The sequence below is a fragment of the Malurus melanocephalus genome, unplaced genomic scaffold, assembly GCF_030028575.1.
Source record: "Malurus melanocephalus ecotype Western Australia unplaced genomic scaffold, MMel_1.1 scaffold_303, whole genome shotgun sequence".
Taxonomy (NCBI): Eukaryota; Metazoa; Chordata; class Aves; order Passeriformes; family Maluridae; genus Malurus; species Malurus melanocephalus.
In genome coordinates this window covers 407,826-425,729 of record NW_026623535.1, presented here as the reverse complement: position 1 = coordinate 425,729, position 17,904 = coordinate 407,826, and the positions used below count along the sequence as shown (strand labels likewise).

Sequence of the window (17,904 nt, the reverse complement as noted above, 5' to 3'; positions counted from 1 at the left end):
ACCCTTCTTTCCATTGTGGACTGGAAAKAAAGAGTTGAAGAATCCCCCTTTTAAAGTGGTAAACTATAGAAATGTAACAGAGACTGTCTGCCGTAGAGAAATATGATGAAAATAAACTGGTCTTTGAAGCCAGGAAAATTGCTTTTCTGCTACAGTTTTTGCCATGAAACATAAGACAGAATACTTGACATCCAAAATTTCACCCTGCTTTATATCTCATGACCATAGCAACAAGGTGCTCTCAATAAACAGGATTGAACATCTACACCCATTCAACATCTAAAATGAATCGAAGCTGATGGCTGGGTGGGGGTTGCCCCATTGCAATTCATTCTCTTGGGATTTATTCCCATTGTAGGAGGTACTGTTTACCTTTCTCAACCAGTCTATGAATGGATATAGGCATCTGAATTAATAGGAAAATAATGAATACTTGCCCACCTTCTGGTCTGTGGAATTAAAGACTCCCTGGCCCACAGTGTAAGTCTACAAAAAAATGGCACAGTTCACAGGGATATAACAGCCTTGGTGGGACCTCCACAGCCTGAAGACAACTGAGGGAAACTGTGCTGAAATAACCTTAAAATGGCTGGYGTTTTGAAAAGCACCCAATCAAATCAAGGAAAATACATGCAGAAGCACATGCTCCCCTCTGCATCAACAGTGACTGAATATCACAGGAGCCTATAAACACATTTTGAAGTAAAACATCTTCTGATTCAAAATGTTTATGATAAAGCTTTTTCAGTGGAATGCATAATGAAGAACTACTTAAAAGAGAAATAAATCTCTAGTTCCATGCTATTTTGTTTTGTTTTGTTTGTGACCAAGCTTGCCTACTCCTAATCCTTTTTAAGCAAACTAGTTTCCTTAAAGCTGTCTTACTTCTTGCTGTGAGTAAACAGGAAGTCTTTAACAATTTTCACTTCCTGAGYCTGTGTGGTAACTTTAGTTTCCACTTTCTCTTTATCAAACCATTGCCAAAATAGTTTTTAAAAGAGATCTAGAAAAACCTAAGAAAAAGTCTGTCTCTACAGTAAAAAAACCCACTGAAAATTTACCTTGATGCCAGTTTTAGTAGACTGCATCTAGACTGTAGCACTACTACTCCATGTTTCTTTGAATCTTGTTACACAAGCACATATTTTCTAATGTTTCTGAGAATAATTGTTTTTTAAATCAACATATGCTTTCAGATAGTTTGTTAGCCATTTCAAGGTTATTTCAAGGATCCTATTGTTTTCCCTGTTTTTATGGGRAAATTGTATTAAAATTTATCACACGCTGTCTTATCGAATTGTTTATAATTATGTCAAGGCAGYGAAAAACAAGGTTATTTGCAAGGAAAAACCGGGTGCAATGATAACAGTGGCAAAGGCCATTAGTAAATAAACAGGGATAAAGCAGAGGTCATGAAAATATTTCCAGGGGAACCAAAACCTAAAATATTAATACAGCTGGAAACTGAAGATCCATGCTTTACTTTTGGTTGCACTGCCTTCAAAATGTAGTCTCAACATTACATTTGAAAACAAAAATGCTAYTGGAATTGAATTTTTCATTTATCAATAACCAATGTAATTGAACTGCAATAAAACATTCTATAATTACAGTGACTGAAGAAATGTGGTGGTTTTTTTTAATGTTTAGCCAAGAGCATATAACTAAAGCTGTTAATTAAATACTATACTATTCTAAAGAAATGTTTTTAAAAAGGAAGTACTTYCCAAACTTATTTTTTCACCAGATCAAAAGTAACAATGTAACCTCTGCACAYGTATCCAGCTGTTAGCTGAAATCTCAGCCAAAGTTGTCTGGTCTAGGACCTGCAAAGCCCAAGGCACACATCATTCATAGGCACTCATAGGATTTCTACCTACTCAACTCAGAAGTTGTCTCCAGTTCACCTTTATAGGCCTAACACGTTTTCAAAAAATTCTCTTTACAAAGACAGATCTTCACTGAGATTTAGATATATTTCAGTATCTTGTTGCAGGATCTGCTCTCTCTATTTATTTCTACATGAGGTGGGGTCCCATTCTCAACATTTATAATAAATAAAACATGTATATTGCTGTGTATTGCCTTGTTACTTAAGTATAATACAATTCTAATCTTAATAAAATCCACAGATAAGATAAATTGTAGCATACACTAAATGTTCAGAAAAAGGACATGCAGACAAATTATATGACAGGCACCAGAAAATAACATTTCCTATTCAGCATCTGTATAAAAAAATTAACTGTACAACTGAATGATTTAAAAGTTTTGARCYAGACTGTAGTGTTGGTAGAGAGTTWAAKGATAGCACAATACAAACTAGAATTAAAGTGGTTGTATTCAGAGGTTATGCCAGAGTTCTTTTGTGTTTAAATTTCCATTAAAAAAAATCCAGTCTAATGTTTTGCTCTGGAGCGTATGTCAAGCTTTGGATGACTCCAAGGCTCTTTCTTAAATAGTGTTGCTAGTGGCAAGGATCCTGCAATGCCTAAGGCTTTACTATAAACCCCAAGTGAGTTTGCAAAGTGGAAAATTCAGGAAAAACTGAGTGACACAGGAAAAAGTGCAAGTTACAGTTTTCCAAAGTATATCCAGAAATATTCCCAAATTTGCCAGAATCTAATCCTGATATAGGATTACATAGTCATTGTAGTGAAATATTTCATCATGTGATGTGAAATCATTAACAGATGAGCATTCATGAGAACATGAACCAAAAAAAAAAGAAAGAAAGAAAGTAAAGAAAAACAATCCTCTGCAAATCTTCAAAACTGAATAACCAACACTTTTATATCAACTGGCTAATATTTTTTTTTAATAAGTGAGTCTGACTCTATGGCAGCCTTCCATTAAAATATTAATGCTTAACAAAAGAAGATATTAATTTTTCTGGAAAAGATAAATTTAGCAGGTGAGAAGTGAGAAAAATGAAAAGAAATACAGTAGCTACTTGCATGTTTCTTATTAGTACTTAAAGTAATWATGTTACACATAACTTGGAGGAAAATAAATTTTGCATTAATCTCTAGTTGGAGGCATCTCAGATTTGTAGAACAGTTGATAACACGCAATAGTTTAGGAATAGAGTCTGTTATCCAGCAGCAAACTAGCTTGCATTTACCATGGGATAGCATAAGCAACAAATTTTTGCATGCTATCCTTGCAAGACTCTACCAAACACTGATTCAATAACTATCCCTAACAGCCACAAATGACTGAAATACTCCACAGAGCAGCCTGGCTGACCAGCAGAGGCCTGGCTATSTGTCCACTGTGCAGCTGTTGGCCCAAGCTGAGTGGCCACTGAGGAAGTCASTGGGGCATTTCCCTGCCATGTGAGTCACCCACAAGCTGGTTACGTGCCTGGCTCACCAGGCTGCCAAAGGAGAAACAGGAAGGGTTGCCTTCCCTCTGAATTGTCAGACCCACTGCTGGCTGTCAGACAGCTCAGCCGTGATGATAAAGGCACCTCCCATGTCTCTGGGGATTCTCCACTCTCTGTGTTTTCTCCTTGTCAGCAAATCTCAGTTCTACAAAAAGGAATTCCCCTCACACATCAGATATTATTCAATCACATCAGGTGATTTGGCTTGTCTGGAAGTCTGGAAGATCATATAACTTGGGAACTAAGAGACCAAATCMCATCAGTGAYGTAAACAGAATCMTAGAATCATGCATTCATAYAAYCATAAAATAGTTTGRGTTGAAAGGGACCTTTAAAGGCCAATGAGTTCAAACTCCTGCAACAAGCAGGGACAATMTTCAGCTTGMTCAGGTTGCTCAGAGCCCTGTCCGACCCACTCATGAATGTTTCCATGGATGGGACATCTACCATCTCTYTGGGCAACCTTTCTCAGTATTTCACCAATCTCATAATAAAAAAAWTATTCCACATATYTAGTCTAAATCTCCCTTCTCTTAGTTTAAAACCATTACCCCTTATCCTACTGCTACAGTCTTGTTAAAATGTCTGTCACCATCAAACACACTCGAAACATCACCCTGGGATGTTGGGGACAGATTGTCAAGACTTGACCAACACCCAGAGTAATATCCTTTGTGGCTCAACCATGTAGGAATCCCTAACAGAGGTAATGGAGACTTGGAGCATGCCATGAACAACAACAGGGCTCTGGAGGAAAGGTGAAGGATATGAAACCCACACAGYTCTCCTTCATCCTGCCAGTCACAGGAGAGGCAGCTAAAGGAGAGAGCTCATCCTGAGAGTTGATACCTGTCTGCACGACTGATCTCAAAGAATGAGCTTTAGCYTTCACACCCACAGGACTCTTTGGGAGCAGCGAGGTTGGCTGGACAGAGGCGGGATCCARCTGATGACAGTGTTTAGTTTGTTGGTGTAGCTGTGGCACCCAGGATGATTTTGCCTGAATGCYAATATGAAAAAATGAAAGCTTAGCCACTTCTCCTATTCAGCAGATGACTCTGACAGCGCCACAACAAGGGAGGGTCCACAAGCAGATTAGCAGGAGCAGAGCTGTCCCATCCCTAGCAGCAACAACCTTTATTTATACTGGATGAGATCTTATCTGCTTACAGCCTGATCTCCTACAGCTTTGTTTCCAGTGGTTGAGGTCACACAAACCCATGCCAACAGCATGRATGCCAGCTGAAGGGCTTAGCTGCTGGGGGAGCACTTGAGAAGATGTGTTTTAGAGTGAATTCTTGATTGGGTTTGACAGCCGACCCAAACTGCAGCCCTTCCTTCAGCTGAGGTACCCTGCTCCATCCAGATGTCAGATTTCACGATCACTGTTAGGGCAGGGAACAGAGATGCAGAGGGATATGTGAAAACAGAAGCCTAACTTGCATAGGAAGCAAGGCAAAAAACTGTTTCTCTGGGAAAATTCACTCTGAAGAGAAATAGTTAATTAACAAAAACGTATATCAAAACTGCTTGTACATAAAATAATAGGGAAATGGCTCTTTTCAAGTGTGAATAGGRTTTTTAAACTAGGAGAAAATTTCATATGCCACTTTTCAATGCTCTGTCCCATCCATGCAAGACTTATTCAATATTGTCATGAACAACCTGGTTAACAAAATGGATGAAATAATATGAAAAAAGAAAACATCAAATATTTTTGCTAAACTGAGTGGCCATGATCAAAATTATTGAAATTTAGCAAAGGGAAAAACAGTGCTAATAAGACATAACAAATGTGTAGATACATTTGAGTAGTAATTGTCTGGAAGAGTGATCTAGTGTCAAAAATTAAATTCAGACATTGTTTAAAAAGAAAACATTCAGAGAGGGGCAAGACTGGAGATACTCGTTTGTCAGTTTTAAGGTGATGAGGCTGGTGTTACAGACACATGAGAACTGCTGTTTGGGGCTCCATGCTTCATAAATAGTGTTGAGAAATTGGGAGAAGAGAGAGGAGAAAAAATATAAAAAACAGGAAGCAAACATCTGACAAGTGGTCGCTGAAAATGTGATTTTTTTCATGTGGAAAAGGTAGATATGTTCATAGTATATAAAGGAGCTACTTCCACTTGATAGTGTTGTTTGGGTTGGGGTTTTTTTGAATAGCCACAGTAGACAGGAAAATTTTTTTTAAAAAGCTTCATTTTGGGTTTCAGATCATAAAAYATGACAACAGGATTTGGCACAATCAGCTTTATTGAAGGTTTTTACAAGTAAATTGGATGCGCACCTGTTAAAGGCCATGTAGGCCAATGTTGCCCAAGCTATTGACCACAAATAAAAACCTGTATAAAGTTAAAAGCTACCAGACAGCCAGAAGGGGAGTAAAACCTGAGTTTATGTGAAGAACGTGCCCACGGCTCTTCAACAGCTTCCCCAATCTACAGTAAACAAAGAGCTGAGCTGAAGGGAGTCCCAAAGCTCCATTATATGGTCTGACTAGAGAGTTCTGCCACATTTACCCTCGCCAGGAATCTGGTGCAGCCTCAGTGTGGATGTGATCTGTGAGCCACGTTGCCTTGGACTGCTCCAGATCCAAAGGTCAGGGTGCACAGGACACTTTATGAAGCAGCTTAGACTATGGGAGACCTTGAAGTCTCTTCCAACTCACCACTCATATGTGAACTCTCTTTATAAAGTCCTAAAYACCAGCTGTGAATTTAGGTTACCCTCCTGGCTCACTGCTTTCAGTTGAGTGAGGAAAGACAAGAAAAGAAAGGAAAAAAACCCTTTCAGGCCAGAACTCATGTTTTATATGCGATGAAGATATGAACTTGTACCAAATAGCTCATTGCTGGTTATTCTTAGAGGGCTTATGCTTTGCGCCCCTCAATTTAAGAAGGGCATGGAGGCGCTGGAGCTGCTCCAAGGAAGGGCAACGAGTGTGGAGTACAAATCCAGCGAGGAGAGGCTGAKGGAGCTGGGGTTTAGCCTGGGCAAAGGGAGGTTCAGGGGTGACCTCATCACTCTCTACAACTCCCTGAAAGGAGCTTGTAACCAGGGGAGGGTCGTCTGCTTCTCCCAGACAACCAGCGACAGTATGACAGGACATAGTCTCAAGCAGCGCCGGGGGAGATTTAGGTTGGAGATCACGAAGAACTTTTTCACGGAAAGGGTCYCGAGACATCGGGATGGGCTGCCCAGGGAGGTGGGGGAATTCACCGTCCCTTGTAAGGAAAAACCGGACGTGGCACTCAGTGCCCTGATCTAGTTAACACGGTGATATTTGGTCACAGGTGGCACCCGATGGCCCCAGGGATCTTTCCCAGCCTAATCGAGTCCGGATCCACGGGCCGTGTCTCCCGAAGCCCCCGGGCGGCCGCGCCTCCCTCAGGCCCGCGGGGCGCGGCAGGCGGGGTCACAGCTCCGCCCCGCGCGCGGAGGGAGGCGGCCGCGCGCCTCAGCACTTCCGGGTCGGGGGCGGGGCGGCGTGAGGGGGCGGGCGCTGACGTCGCCGGAGGGTCCGGGGGCCGCTCGGCGCCTGTTTATTGTTCTCGCCGCCGCCGCGTTCTGCGTTTCCCGGCGCCTGCGGGGCCGCGGCAGSAGGGAGGGAGGGCGGGCAGCGGGACCGAGCGAGCAGAGCCCCTCCGCCAGCGGCGGCGCGGGGGCGGAGGTAGGAGGGAGCGAGCGAGCGGGCGGAGGCGCCGCCCGGGGGCCGTTAACCCGTTTCCGCCTCTCCGCAGCGCGAGCCCGGGCGGCGAGCGCGCGCGTCACGCCGGAGCGAAAGCGGGACAGCCCGGGAGCGGCAGCCCGGGAGCGGCCATGGCCTACGCGTACCTCTTCAAGTACATCATCATCGGAGACACAGGTGGGTGAGCCCGGGCCGGGCCGGAGCGGGACGGGGGGCGGAGAGCAAGGCCCGGCTCCCCGCGCCCATTTCCGCAGTGTTGGCAGTGCCGCCGACGTGGTGGCTCCGCGCGGGGAGGAGGCGGTGTCTCCCCCCCGCCTCTGCGCCGAGCCCCGCCCGCGGCCTCGGCCTTGTCTCCCGACGGCCTTGGGCCCCCGGCAGCCGCCTCCGGGCCTGGCTGACGGGCCGCGGGGCAGCTCGGGCTGTGGCCCGGCCCTGGCTGCGGCGGTCGAGCGGGGCAGCGGGGAGGGAGAAGGCRCTGTCACAGCGAAACTTGTACCTGGGTAGTGCCTGTGGTTTGCGGCCCGCGACAGCGAGGCCGCACTCAGCCTCTCAGTTTTTTGATGAGTTTCAGCCTCGCTGCTKTGAGTTACCTTCAGCTCAGGCTGCAAGGATGCTCTTTCCAGCTGGAGGTGGTGTAGCAAACTGTGTGAAGACATGCTATCAAAAGAAAATTAAAAGGCTTGGCTCTTCCAGTCTAATTTAAAGGGACCTCTTTTTTAATCTATATATATATATATATATGTATGTATATATTATATATATGCACTCACACACCACTGCTTTTCCAGATGTTTCATGTCACTTTTCAAAAACATACTGAATCATAGAATGTCAAGGGGTTGGACTGGAGCTTAAAGATCACAACCCCTTTGCTGTGGGCAGGGACACCCCTCACTAGACCACATTGCTCRAGGCCCCATCCAACCTAGCCTTAAACACTTTTTAAAAACTTACTCCATTCTAACGGGCTGCTGTGCGTCAAATTATAATGCCTAAAAATGCTGCTGGCATAGCTAAATGCTGATAGGAATTGCTGCTTGAAGCCCCTTTGCCAAWATATTTTTTGCTTCCTCAGCCTAGTGTGGATGAGAGTAGCATGCATTGATAAAACTGTTGTCAGGACAAGGTAGCTAGTTTAGTTAACTATTGTGCCTGTATATTGTGCATTTTCCTTGTTGTTTTTCTTACACATGTCTTAATGCCTTCTTTAATAAGTTTGATGACACCCCTGTTATTTTGGATGGTATTCTGAGGGTACCTTCATGATTGCACTTCATACCTATGAACCAAATTATCTGTTGGTGGAGTATAATTATACGTTACAGTTGCATTACACATGAGGTTGTTAAATACATGGATGCAACTACTACGTGACTTTATCTGCTTTTTAAACATTTATTTAAACTGAGTTTTTAGGCTTCTGCAGTCGCAGCTGTAGTACAAGTGAATCTTAAGAAATTTACCACACTACAATGATCATGTTGGAAGCATTAGGCTGTATAGATGATAACTGAAAATTCTGATTTTTGTTGAGTATTTASTTGAGGGACAGTTCATTAAGCCAGWGGACAGGAGACATTACCTGTGCAAATTCAGGAGAARTAAGAAGAGGTTTGTTAGCCCAGGGTGGTGCAAGATGGTAGTGCACCGTTCAGMATGACAGTGCGTCAGAACAGGTGGCCAATTCTGGKGCATATCTCAAAACTGTAGTCATTAAAGTGGTAGAGACAGCAGCTTACAGTTGCTTTGGTACATGGATAGTATACTGATTAAATTYTTACAAATAAATGTCTGTGCTACACTGTCTTGCATTTCAGTCACTTGAAATGTGAAATACAGAATGGCTATGTGTTACTTCTGAAGTTGTTACCTCTGCTTAAGAGCCAGATATCAGAAGGGTAAAAGAAAAGAGACACAGTAGAGCAGGTCACAAATTTGYTGTTGGCTCTTTGGTTAGTTTTTTTTTAATTCCTGTGGCTTGTATTTTGAGTTGCTACAGGAAGCTAATTAAAAGTAGTGCAATGATCATTCTTGAAGTGAATTAAATATGTCAGTAGTGATAAGTTGGTTTTGCTTTTATTGAGATCTCCTGTGAGTGTTTTAAGTATWCTAATAGAGCTAGTACTGAAGAGCCAATTTATGTTGTGTAGCTGTTGCCAAAATTATGATGGTAGTCTAGGTGTTACTACTCCTCCTCAGATGAARGTGACTGAACTCAAAGCTCTGATGATGGAAATTAAGAGTGGGTGGTGACTGTCTTCTTCAGTTCCCGGGATGATTTCCTATGCTGATAATCCAGCCAGTGAAGATATGCCATTGGCCTCACAGACCATATTGATTTCATAGTGATCAAGAAATTTGTTTCTGGTATTTGATTTAGACTCTTTTAAATGGCTCAGCTGCCTAGTGACTCAGCAATTAGTTGTAAACAAACTGTAGGAGAAAAGTAAGAGACTCAGCTGAGGACAGATGTTAACATTTAGCTTCTCTTTCAGCACTAAGAAACAAAGTAGGTTGTGTGATCCATAAGCAAACCAACGAAAGCTCCCTGCAGTTATACAAGACACCTGCATGAGTCTTCTCTGAATTGTGATTCCACATGCTTTCATCTGCTTAAACACAGGAATTCAGGATGATCTCAGACTCTTAAAATGAGAGCCACAGAAACTGACTGTGCTCAAGTCTGCCTTGTGCTCAACAGTTCCTGTCCCTTTGCATTCCCTGTTTCATTGGTCATTGGCATTCACTATTTTCTTTTTCYGGTACTTCAGGCATGGTAGCTTTATGAACATGGGACTGATTCTAATCTGGTTGTACTTTTTAATATATAAAAATGGTTTTCTGTATAATTTGAACTGGTTTGGAATCTAGTTAGTTTTCTGTAATGGGRGAGAGCTGAAATGACATGGCTGTATTTCAGGTGCTCAAACAACATTGCCATAAATCTGTGTGGTTTTTACTTTGTGTCAGTGGGACCATAGCTATGGAATTTCATGGAGCTGTTATCTTTAAGGGAACACTACAAATATTATGGAATACTGACTACTATGAGAGTTTACCAGGAAGAATGTTTTGATCTGGATCTTTTCAAAGCATTACAGGAATTTGCAAATGCATTTACAAGCATGTGTGGTGCATCTGCCTAGGACTGTACGTCTGAAACCTTTGTCTTAATGGTTGATGGTGTCTTTCATTTTGGTTGCTGGTAGGAGTTGGTGTCTTCATCCACTCTTAAATTTACATCTGCTTTTGGCCACCAGCTGGAAGTTGAGATGTACTTTGATCTGAGCCAAGATCAATACTCTTGACATACAAGAATCATCTGTTTCTGCAGTTGGTGACTGAAAGTCTGTCATTTTTTTCTTTTAGATGTTTTTCTGTATGATGGTGAAATCTTTTTTACTTAAATGTTTGTTACCAGCAATGTACCATGTGGGAATAAACTGGGAACAATATCAAAATTTYTGTGAAGATGAGAGCCGGAATATTTTTTTGATAATAGTACGCATTAACTAGAATTTTCTTCTAGTAGATTRTGTTTGCTAGATTCCACTAGCAAATGCTCCTGAACTTCAAGATACCTCACCTACSAGTTTTGCAATGGTCAGATTTTTTRGCACCAACATAACTTGCCAGTTGTAGCCTGTGTAAATGTCTTAYTATAATCAGTGTTGCTGCATCTTCCATGAGCAGGTCCACCTTCTGCTTTTCTTGAATATGTTACTTYAGCAACCCTCTGAGCTTTTTGCATAATGGACTTTCATTTACCTTTCAATTTCAGCAGATAGTTGCTGCTCCTAGACCAAGAGTATCTCAAAGTTATTCTTATTAGGAGGTGATGATGAAAGAAAATAYAATTGCTTGGTGATCTAATTCTCCTCACTCTCTAGAGTACAGTAAGCTGTCTAGTCAACCATTTCACTTGTCTAGGAGACTCCCACATGTTGAAATGAAGCAATTGAATTTGCTTTATTTTTCAGTCCTCCTTGTGAAATATTTCTAGTGTCTTTGCACTTTGTTCTGGAACAGCAGCTGTTATTACCTGGTAATGTGCATGACCAGAGTGTTTTGCCCTTATTTTCTGTAAGTATGTAACAGTAGTTCGTGGCTAAACTGGTTTTCATCCCRCCAGAGCTGGTGTTAATATCCTGTGATAGCTTGAAAACTTGTTTGTGCTGAAAACCAGAGTACTGGTCTGTACTACTTATATCTTGCTTTGACACCCTTTCAATGATGCTTTAATCACAAAATAGCAGATATTAGGTGCTGTATCAGTACGTGCTCTTAGCCCCTTAGAAGTTGTTAACTAGAATTAACAAACTGTAAGTATATGTCCATACAAATGGTTTCGTGAGACTGTTATTGTGCACACTTATGCTAATTCTAACACTTCATTTAAAAGAAACCCAAACACCTTCCAACAAAAAAAAAWGTAGCCAAACCCCACCCCCAATTTCAACTAAAACCATTTTATTGCAAACGGCTGACAGTTTCTAAGTTTTTTGTGATCTTGCGGGACATGAAGAGGCTTTATTACAGACTCATGTAGCTTGATTTTATTTGGAAATAATTTTAGAACCTACAGTTAACAGTGGAGTAGTGCCATACAAGCTGAAATATGGTAAAACTAAACAGCTCCCTTCACTTTGTGGYCCTGTGCTAATTGTTATGTAGAAAGGAAAAACTTACATCATTGGCTTCAAATATGTGTTTGAAAAATTTTATGTATTGAATCTGAATCAGCTTTAAAAGAGCCATTTTTATTACATTACTTTTCGCAAAGTTATGTAGTCATTGTGAAGGATTTTGGAGGTTGTTTTTCTTCTGTTCTTATCCATGCTTACATTTGTATGTGAACTCCCTTTGTTCTATAACTGATAGTTTGGAATTTTTTAGTTTGGCCTTCCTATAAATTTAAATAAAGTTTTCCCATTTGATACTAAGAATTTTGACTAAGATATAACTGGCTGAGAAGAGGTTAAGAAAAAACTTCGTTAGGTTAAAAAACTTTTAGGTTAATCTCTCGTTATGCCTAGGCCTGTGAAAGGGTAATACTGCACTTTCCAGAATTGCATAAAGGTGCCGTGATTGGAAAGGGAGGAGAGAGGAAATACACTGCAGCCTGTGATAGGAAAAGGGCTTATGAAACATACGGAATTTCTGCAGAATACTGGAAAAAATCAAAAGTACCTCATAAGCCGGGTTAGAGGTGTATATATCTTGTGACATCTGTATTGTGTAATTACTTGGTTTAAATCAAAGTTAGTTTTAAAATCCTGTTCTTACATGTATAATGTATATCATATTTATATATACAATAATCATATATGTAATCTATATTATTGAGATTTTCCCAGTATTTTAAATTGTGTTAACCTTTCTCTAAGATTTATTTTTGTTTGTGTTTCTGAAGGAAGGTAAGACACAGGAAGCTTGTTTCAGCTCAGCTGCTATTGTGGCACTGATTTCATGGACAGCCAAGCTGACATAGTTTGTTACAYATGAAAAGAGTTCTTGCTCCCCTTATTTTGTGGTGACTTTGATAGTCTGCCATGATCTGGATCCACCCACTTATGCAGTAGTAAACTACTATCTTTTTAGGTTCACTTTTTATAGGTGGCTAATTTAGGTGATTTGGCCTTGTGGCTGTGCTTTCCAAAGTCTGGAGTACTTTCAAGGAAGGAAACTGGATCTAGGAAGATTAGTGAGCRCAAGATATCAAAGTCAGTCTTCATCTCTGTATGCGGTGAACTGATTGATCACTACCAACTACAAGAAGAATAGTTCTGTGAGATGGTTGAATTAATCCAGTGTTTATCTGCTGACAAAATGTGTAGACCTTGTCACAGCTTCTTGTCTCAACTATGAGCTCTGCTGCTTCTTAAGTGACAGCATCACCACTTGCTTGATCATTCAGAAAGCCAGCTCAGCTCAGAAAGATGATTTGAAAAACAAAACCAGACAAATAGTAGGTGTGCTCAAAAGAGTGCAAGAGCTCTTTTGGGTAAGGAAGTGGGACTGTGTGGGAAGGAGTGAGTCTACTCATCAGAAACAGCAGGCAGATGAACGTGAGAGATTTTTCTTTACTATTCAGTTTTTATACACAGGTTGCGAGGACTACTACTGTAGTTCTTTTCCTCTGTCATCTTTCTTAGGCTATAGTTGTGCTTAGGTGAGCAAGTAAGGAAGTTGTCTTAGCCTCCCTCTATCCTCTTTTTTGACCCATTTTTAATTTTGAACCATATCAGCTTTTCAAGTCCGACATCAGTGGAAGGAACACTGATARTTTTGTCTAGAGGTAAGAAAAACCTGGACGTTTTCCTCAGGTTCAGTAGTGCACACTTGACGTTGCAGCCAGTAACTGAACTTTCCTTGCCCTATTCACAGTGAGTCAAGAAGGGGAGAAGGAAGCAASTCAGCTCTCTTAGCCAAAGACTGGCTCAGCTGTGGTTCCAGMGCTGCATTTTTATAAAGTGCCATGGATACAGCCTACTAGTGAAAAGAGCAAGCTTTCACTTTGCTATGTATGTTGTAGCCCTAGTCTCATGCACATRCTGTTACCCTGTGCTGGATCCATTTCTTGGTATTGCTCATTTCTTCATGAGTGAGAAAGGAAAGGGTAGCTTTACGGCTAAGCCCTAAAATGAGCACRAGTGTTGATAGAAAGAAGGGAGGTCTTGAAGCTGGTCCAAAGTGGACAATAGCAAAGTTCTGGCAATTCCTTGCCTAAGGAAACTGASTGCAGAGTGACACCCAGATAAAGAGGAAGCTGTTAAGGGAGGTAGAGGAATTCGGAGAATCGGCTCAGTCTACTKGTTTGGAATTTAGAGCTGGAGAGTAATATTACTGTAGCACAAGTTCTACTTCCCATCACTGTTTTGAGTACTGAGAAGCATTGAAGGGAACCTAAAACAGGCGCTTGGAAAGAAGCAAGCTGCCTTCCCTCTGAGCACATAATCCATTGTTTTCATTTGTTCCTAAGCAAGAGCTTTTGTTTACTGTGGTTGTTGAAGTGTATCCAAGCTCTCTCATATTAAAATACTGGATTTTTTTTTTCCCTGGGATGGTTTATCTGAAGCTRTATTAAAAAAATTGTGGCAGTAAAATGGAGAATGAGTTAATAAATAATTGAATCTATCCGTTTTGCATTCTTCATTTGCCTATCATAAGACACACTCACCTACTTTTCAGTGTCTKCCTCATTTCAAGTGTGAGATTTACAGTGCTAAGTGAACCTGATACCTGGTAAGCAGCTAGTCTGCTCTTAGASTTAACCTGTGTAGTTACTTTGAACCACCTGCATGCCATGGAATTATCTGCCTGCAACTTTAACTAATCTTTGCAGCGTCTGTTTGTCACAAGGTGGTAACTACTCRGGAGTTCATATGCAGCTCCTGTTCTTGATACATGTTCCTGGCTGTGTATGTGAAGTGGAGTTTGCTCAAGTTCTGGAAGTGATTTGAGCTACAAACTATTTTCATAAGAWCTTCTATGATACAAACTTCAAACTATAAAATTAAAATTAAATATAAGCATTAAATATAAAAATATTTATATGCTAAACTTAACAGGCACTACATCTTTATTTGTAACTTCGAACCTCTATTTCAGTCAATAGCAGTACAAAATTTAGGAACATCCAGATGGGGTTTTTTTGTTGGAAGGTTCTGATGTAGCAGGAATGGCATTACAGAGAAACCAGTCACTTCTTCTGTTTCTCTGTGTAAGCCCTTCAGTCTGCAGTCTGCTCCTAAAAGGCCTGCTGTGGTGGAGTAACTAGAGGTGCCGTCATCTTGTGCCAGTCTGAGACAGGGCTTTCATCAAAGGGGCTGTGCCTGTCTGTCATCTTCACTGTGCTGATGGTAGTGTTTGTATTCTCACTTTAGCCAACTTGGTCACCAGCCTTACAAGAAGAAATATCAGATTGCCACTTGAGAACTAGTGTTGGAATACCTAATAAAATGTCACTTTGTTGATTAGACTTTGAAATATTGTTCCAACATTTGTAAAGTCTGTACTAGAATATTGGATTGGTTTGAGGTTTTTAGTTTATCCATTGATACTGAAATTCCTTTGTAAGGTTAACGGCAAAAGCTGTGTCTGATGTGACTTGCAGCTTTTTTTGTAAGTGAGGTGGTGATTATGTTCTCTGATGGAGCAATTGTATTTCACTGGTGATAGAAAAGTTATCTATGTCTACAAACACTGTTCTATGAGTAGAATTGTTAGTATTTTAAAATTCTGTACAATTTTGTCTTCTCTCCCTACAGCTTCCATATTCTTTCTCTGTTTTTCTTAACCTCCAGTGCTTTCCCCCAGTCCTCCTAAAGTTCTCTTATGCTTAGTAATTTTTTAGGGACAGAATCTATACCTGCTTCAAAGCAGYTTATGTTCTGACAGCTTGCCATCATAAGCCAGAAAGCTAAAGAAAAGAGACCTAGTGAGTCAGATGCTGCAAATTTTGCCTTGGACTACAGTTCCATGCCCTTCTATGTTATTGATCTGCTGGCTGGTGCATTTCTTTTCCCTTRTTTGAACTAACTTTCCTGCTAATCTGACCCTGCATTAAGCCATTTCTGTTTGCTTTGTCACTCTTCTTGTCACATTAGCGTGGTAACCCAGTGGACAACTGAAATTGCTTCAGAACTCATCTAAGCTGTGTGGAGAAATGGACAGGAGCATACTGTAGGGAAGAGAGTAGACAACAGTGCCAGCGACTGGCTTAGACTGTTGGAATTGCTCCATTGTTTGGGATATTAATCTGAGTGTCATCAGTTGGGCACTACTCATTTTGTGAGAAAACTAAATGCAGCTTTCCTCTTTCTGTTAGATTTGGTTGAAACTGGCCACTGGTCTTAGATTTTTAAGTCCAAAATTAGCTGGGTGGTGATTATATTTCTGTAGGCTTTGTTTCCTCATTAAACCATACTAAAAAACTTTGCTGAATTTAGTATTAGAAARATCAGTGTCACTATATGCAAACCTGGTATGCATGTCTTGTGTCCACAGTGTGACTCTTTTCCTTATCCCTTTGTTTGCTATCTTTTATTACGAGATATGTGATGAGCTGCTGCTGACCTCTAGTATGTGGCTAGAATAGTCTTATCTTGCTGGACAGATAAAGTACAGCAGGAACTTGGATGCTACAGTATTGTACTTTGTGTGATAATAGCTCAGAGTTTAAACCRAATACATTACTGTCAAAATTTTAAAGGCTGGAAATATGAAATTTGACTGAGAAGGACAGAAAGAATAATCCCTTGAAGTGAAAGAAGGAAAAATTACGTGTTAAAAGTGTTATGTTTACAAATCTCGGTAGTTTGAGTACTCCTGTTGGCTGCATTAACTTCTACTTTTCTGTAGTGTCCATGTAATGTGAAGTATTTCCACTGTTTTCTGACATGAGTTGGGTATCTGGCGGGACAATGTTTGTGTTATCTGACTAATGTAAACTCAGCTGTTGCCAGTTCTTCTTGGACTGCTTTTTGCCTGTGGGGGACCAGTGGGCAGCAGCATATAGTAGTTATTGAGCAGTCACTGATCTACTGTGGTTACTTCAGGTGATAAATTAAGAGATAGGTGGGAGTCTGATGCTATTGAGCTTGGAAGAGAGCTGAAAGTACTGAAGGGGAAACAAATAAAGGGTTGTGAGGAGCAGCAAGACCTGTAGGCATAGTGGAGAGAGGATGTAAAATGGTAGTTTGAAGGTCTGTTAGAAAACTTTCTTCCTGCATAATTTTAAAGGCAGAATTACTATTTCAAAAGARTAATTTACTTTTGTTCAATTTTTGAAAATAACTGCTTTGAATATAGTATTTCTAGAACTTTAAAAGCTGTAATTTAAAAGTTCCATACACTTCAAAGTGTGTGAGACCTAATACCTCAAGTTCTAGTAATTAATTTTAAGCGATATGTAACACTTTCTTAAATTAATTTCTGTTGGGTTTTCACAGTTTGTTTTTTTTTAATTTGCTTAACACTTCTTTTCTTTCTTTTAGGTGTTGGGAAATCATGTTTATTGTTACAGTTTACAGACAAGCGGTTTCAACCAGTCCACGATCTCACTATTGGTAGGTCTTTTWTGTGCTGTACACTGTTAGTAGTTAAGTGGTTGGGGTACCTCAGCATGTAGTTACGAGTCTGTTGTGCTGCAGAAATGCAGGGTTTGTGTGGTATTAAGGTAGCAGTGAATATCTAGCTGATTAAMATTTTTTAGCTTATAAAGTCAAATGGGCATCTTTTATTGGGAGGGTCCAATCTGAAACAATTTTAAAAGTTCATAGCTGCAGTATCTAAACTGTTTCTTCAGAAAAGCTGAAGACTTGGCCAAGCTTGAAATGCACCAATGATAATGGAAGTGGCATTTTTTCACTAGGGACTGTAATCCTTGCGTAGCCACAAAACCTTGAAGACAAGTTGCAGATAAACTAAAGCAAAGTTAATGTTAAAGATGGATAAAGAAATTTATTTGGGAATACAAACTGTTGAATAGAGACCTGAAGTGAGAATGTATTTGCTMTTGGAAGGGATAAGGATTTTTCTTCCACTCTTGAACTGCGTGTGGACAATTTTTGTTAGGTATGATTTGATACCAGAGGAGTGAATACATGTTGACACACTGTATTGCCTCTGATCTAAGTGCAGAAAATAATACAAACTTTTATTTATCTTTCCACACTGAATAAGAGGAATAGTGTGATACTGAATTGTTCTGAGGGCAAGTTTAGTCTACAGATCAGTTTTGCTGTTGAGCATAACAGATGCTAGTCTCTGAGGAGGTTGCAGAACCTTTCAACTTGTTGTTCTTTCAAGGAACCTATCAACT

The 17,904-nt window shown here is 40.6% G+C and overlaps 1 protein-coding gene across 1 annotated transcript in view; it reads left to right on the top strand.

Annotated features, from left to right (window-relative positions):
- The first annotated feature begins 6,930 nt into the window (after nt 1-6,930).
- Nucleotides 6,931-17,904, top strand: part of RAB2A (RAB2A, member RAS oncogene family) — a 40,694-nt gene continuing 29,720 nt past the window's right edge. Inside the window, exons 1-2 of the mRNA XM_057377162.1 lie at nt 6,931-7,256; nt 17,078-17,149. Coding sequence (XP_057233145.1) covers nt 7,211-7,256; nt 17,078-17,149 — 118 coding nt within the window. The 5' untranslated portion in view covers nt 6,931-7,210. The remainder of the gene's footprint in view (nt 7,257-17,077; nt 17,150-17,904) is intronic.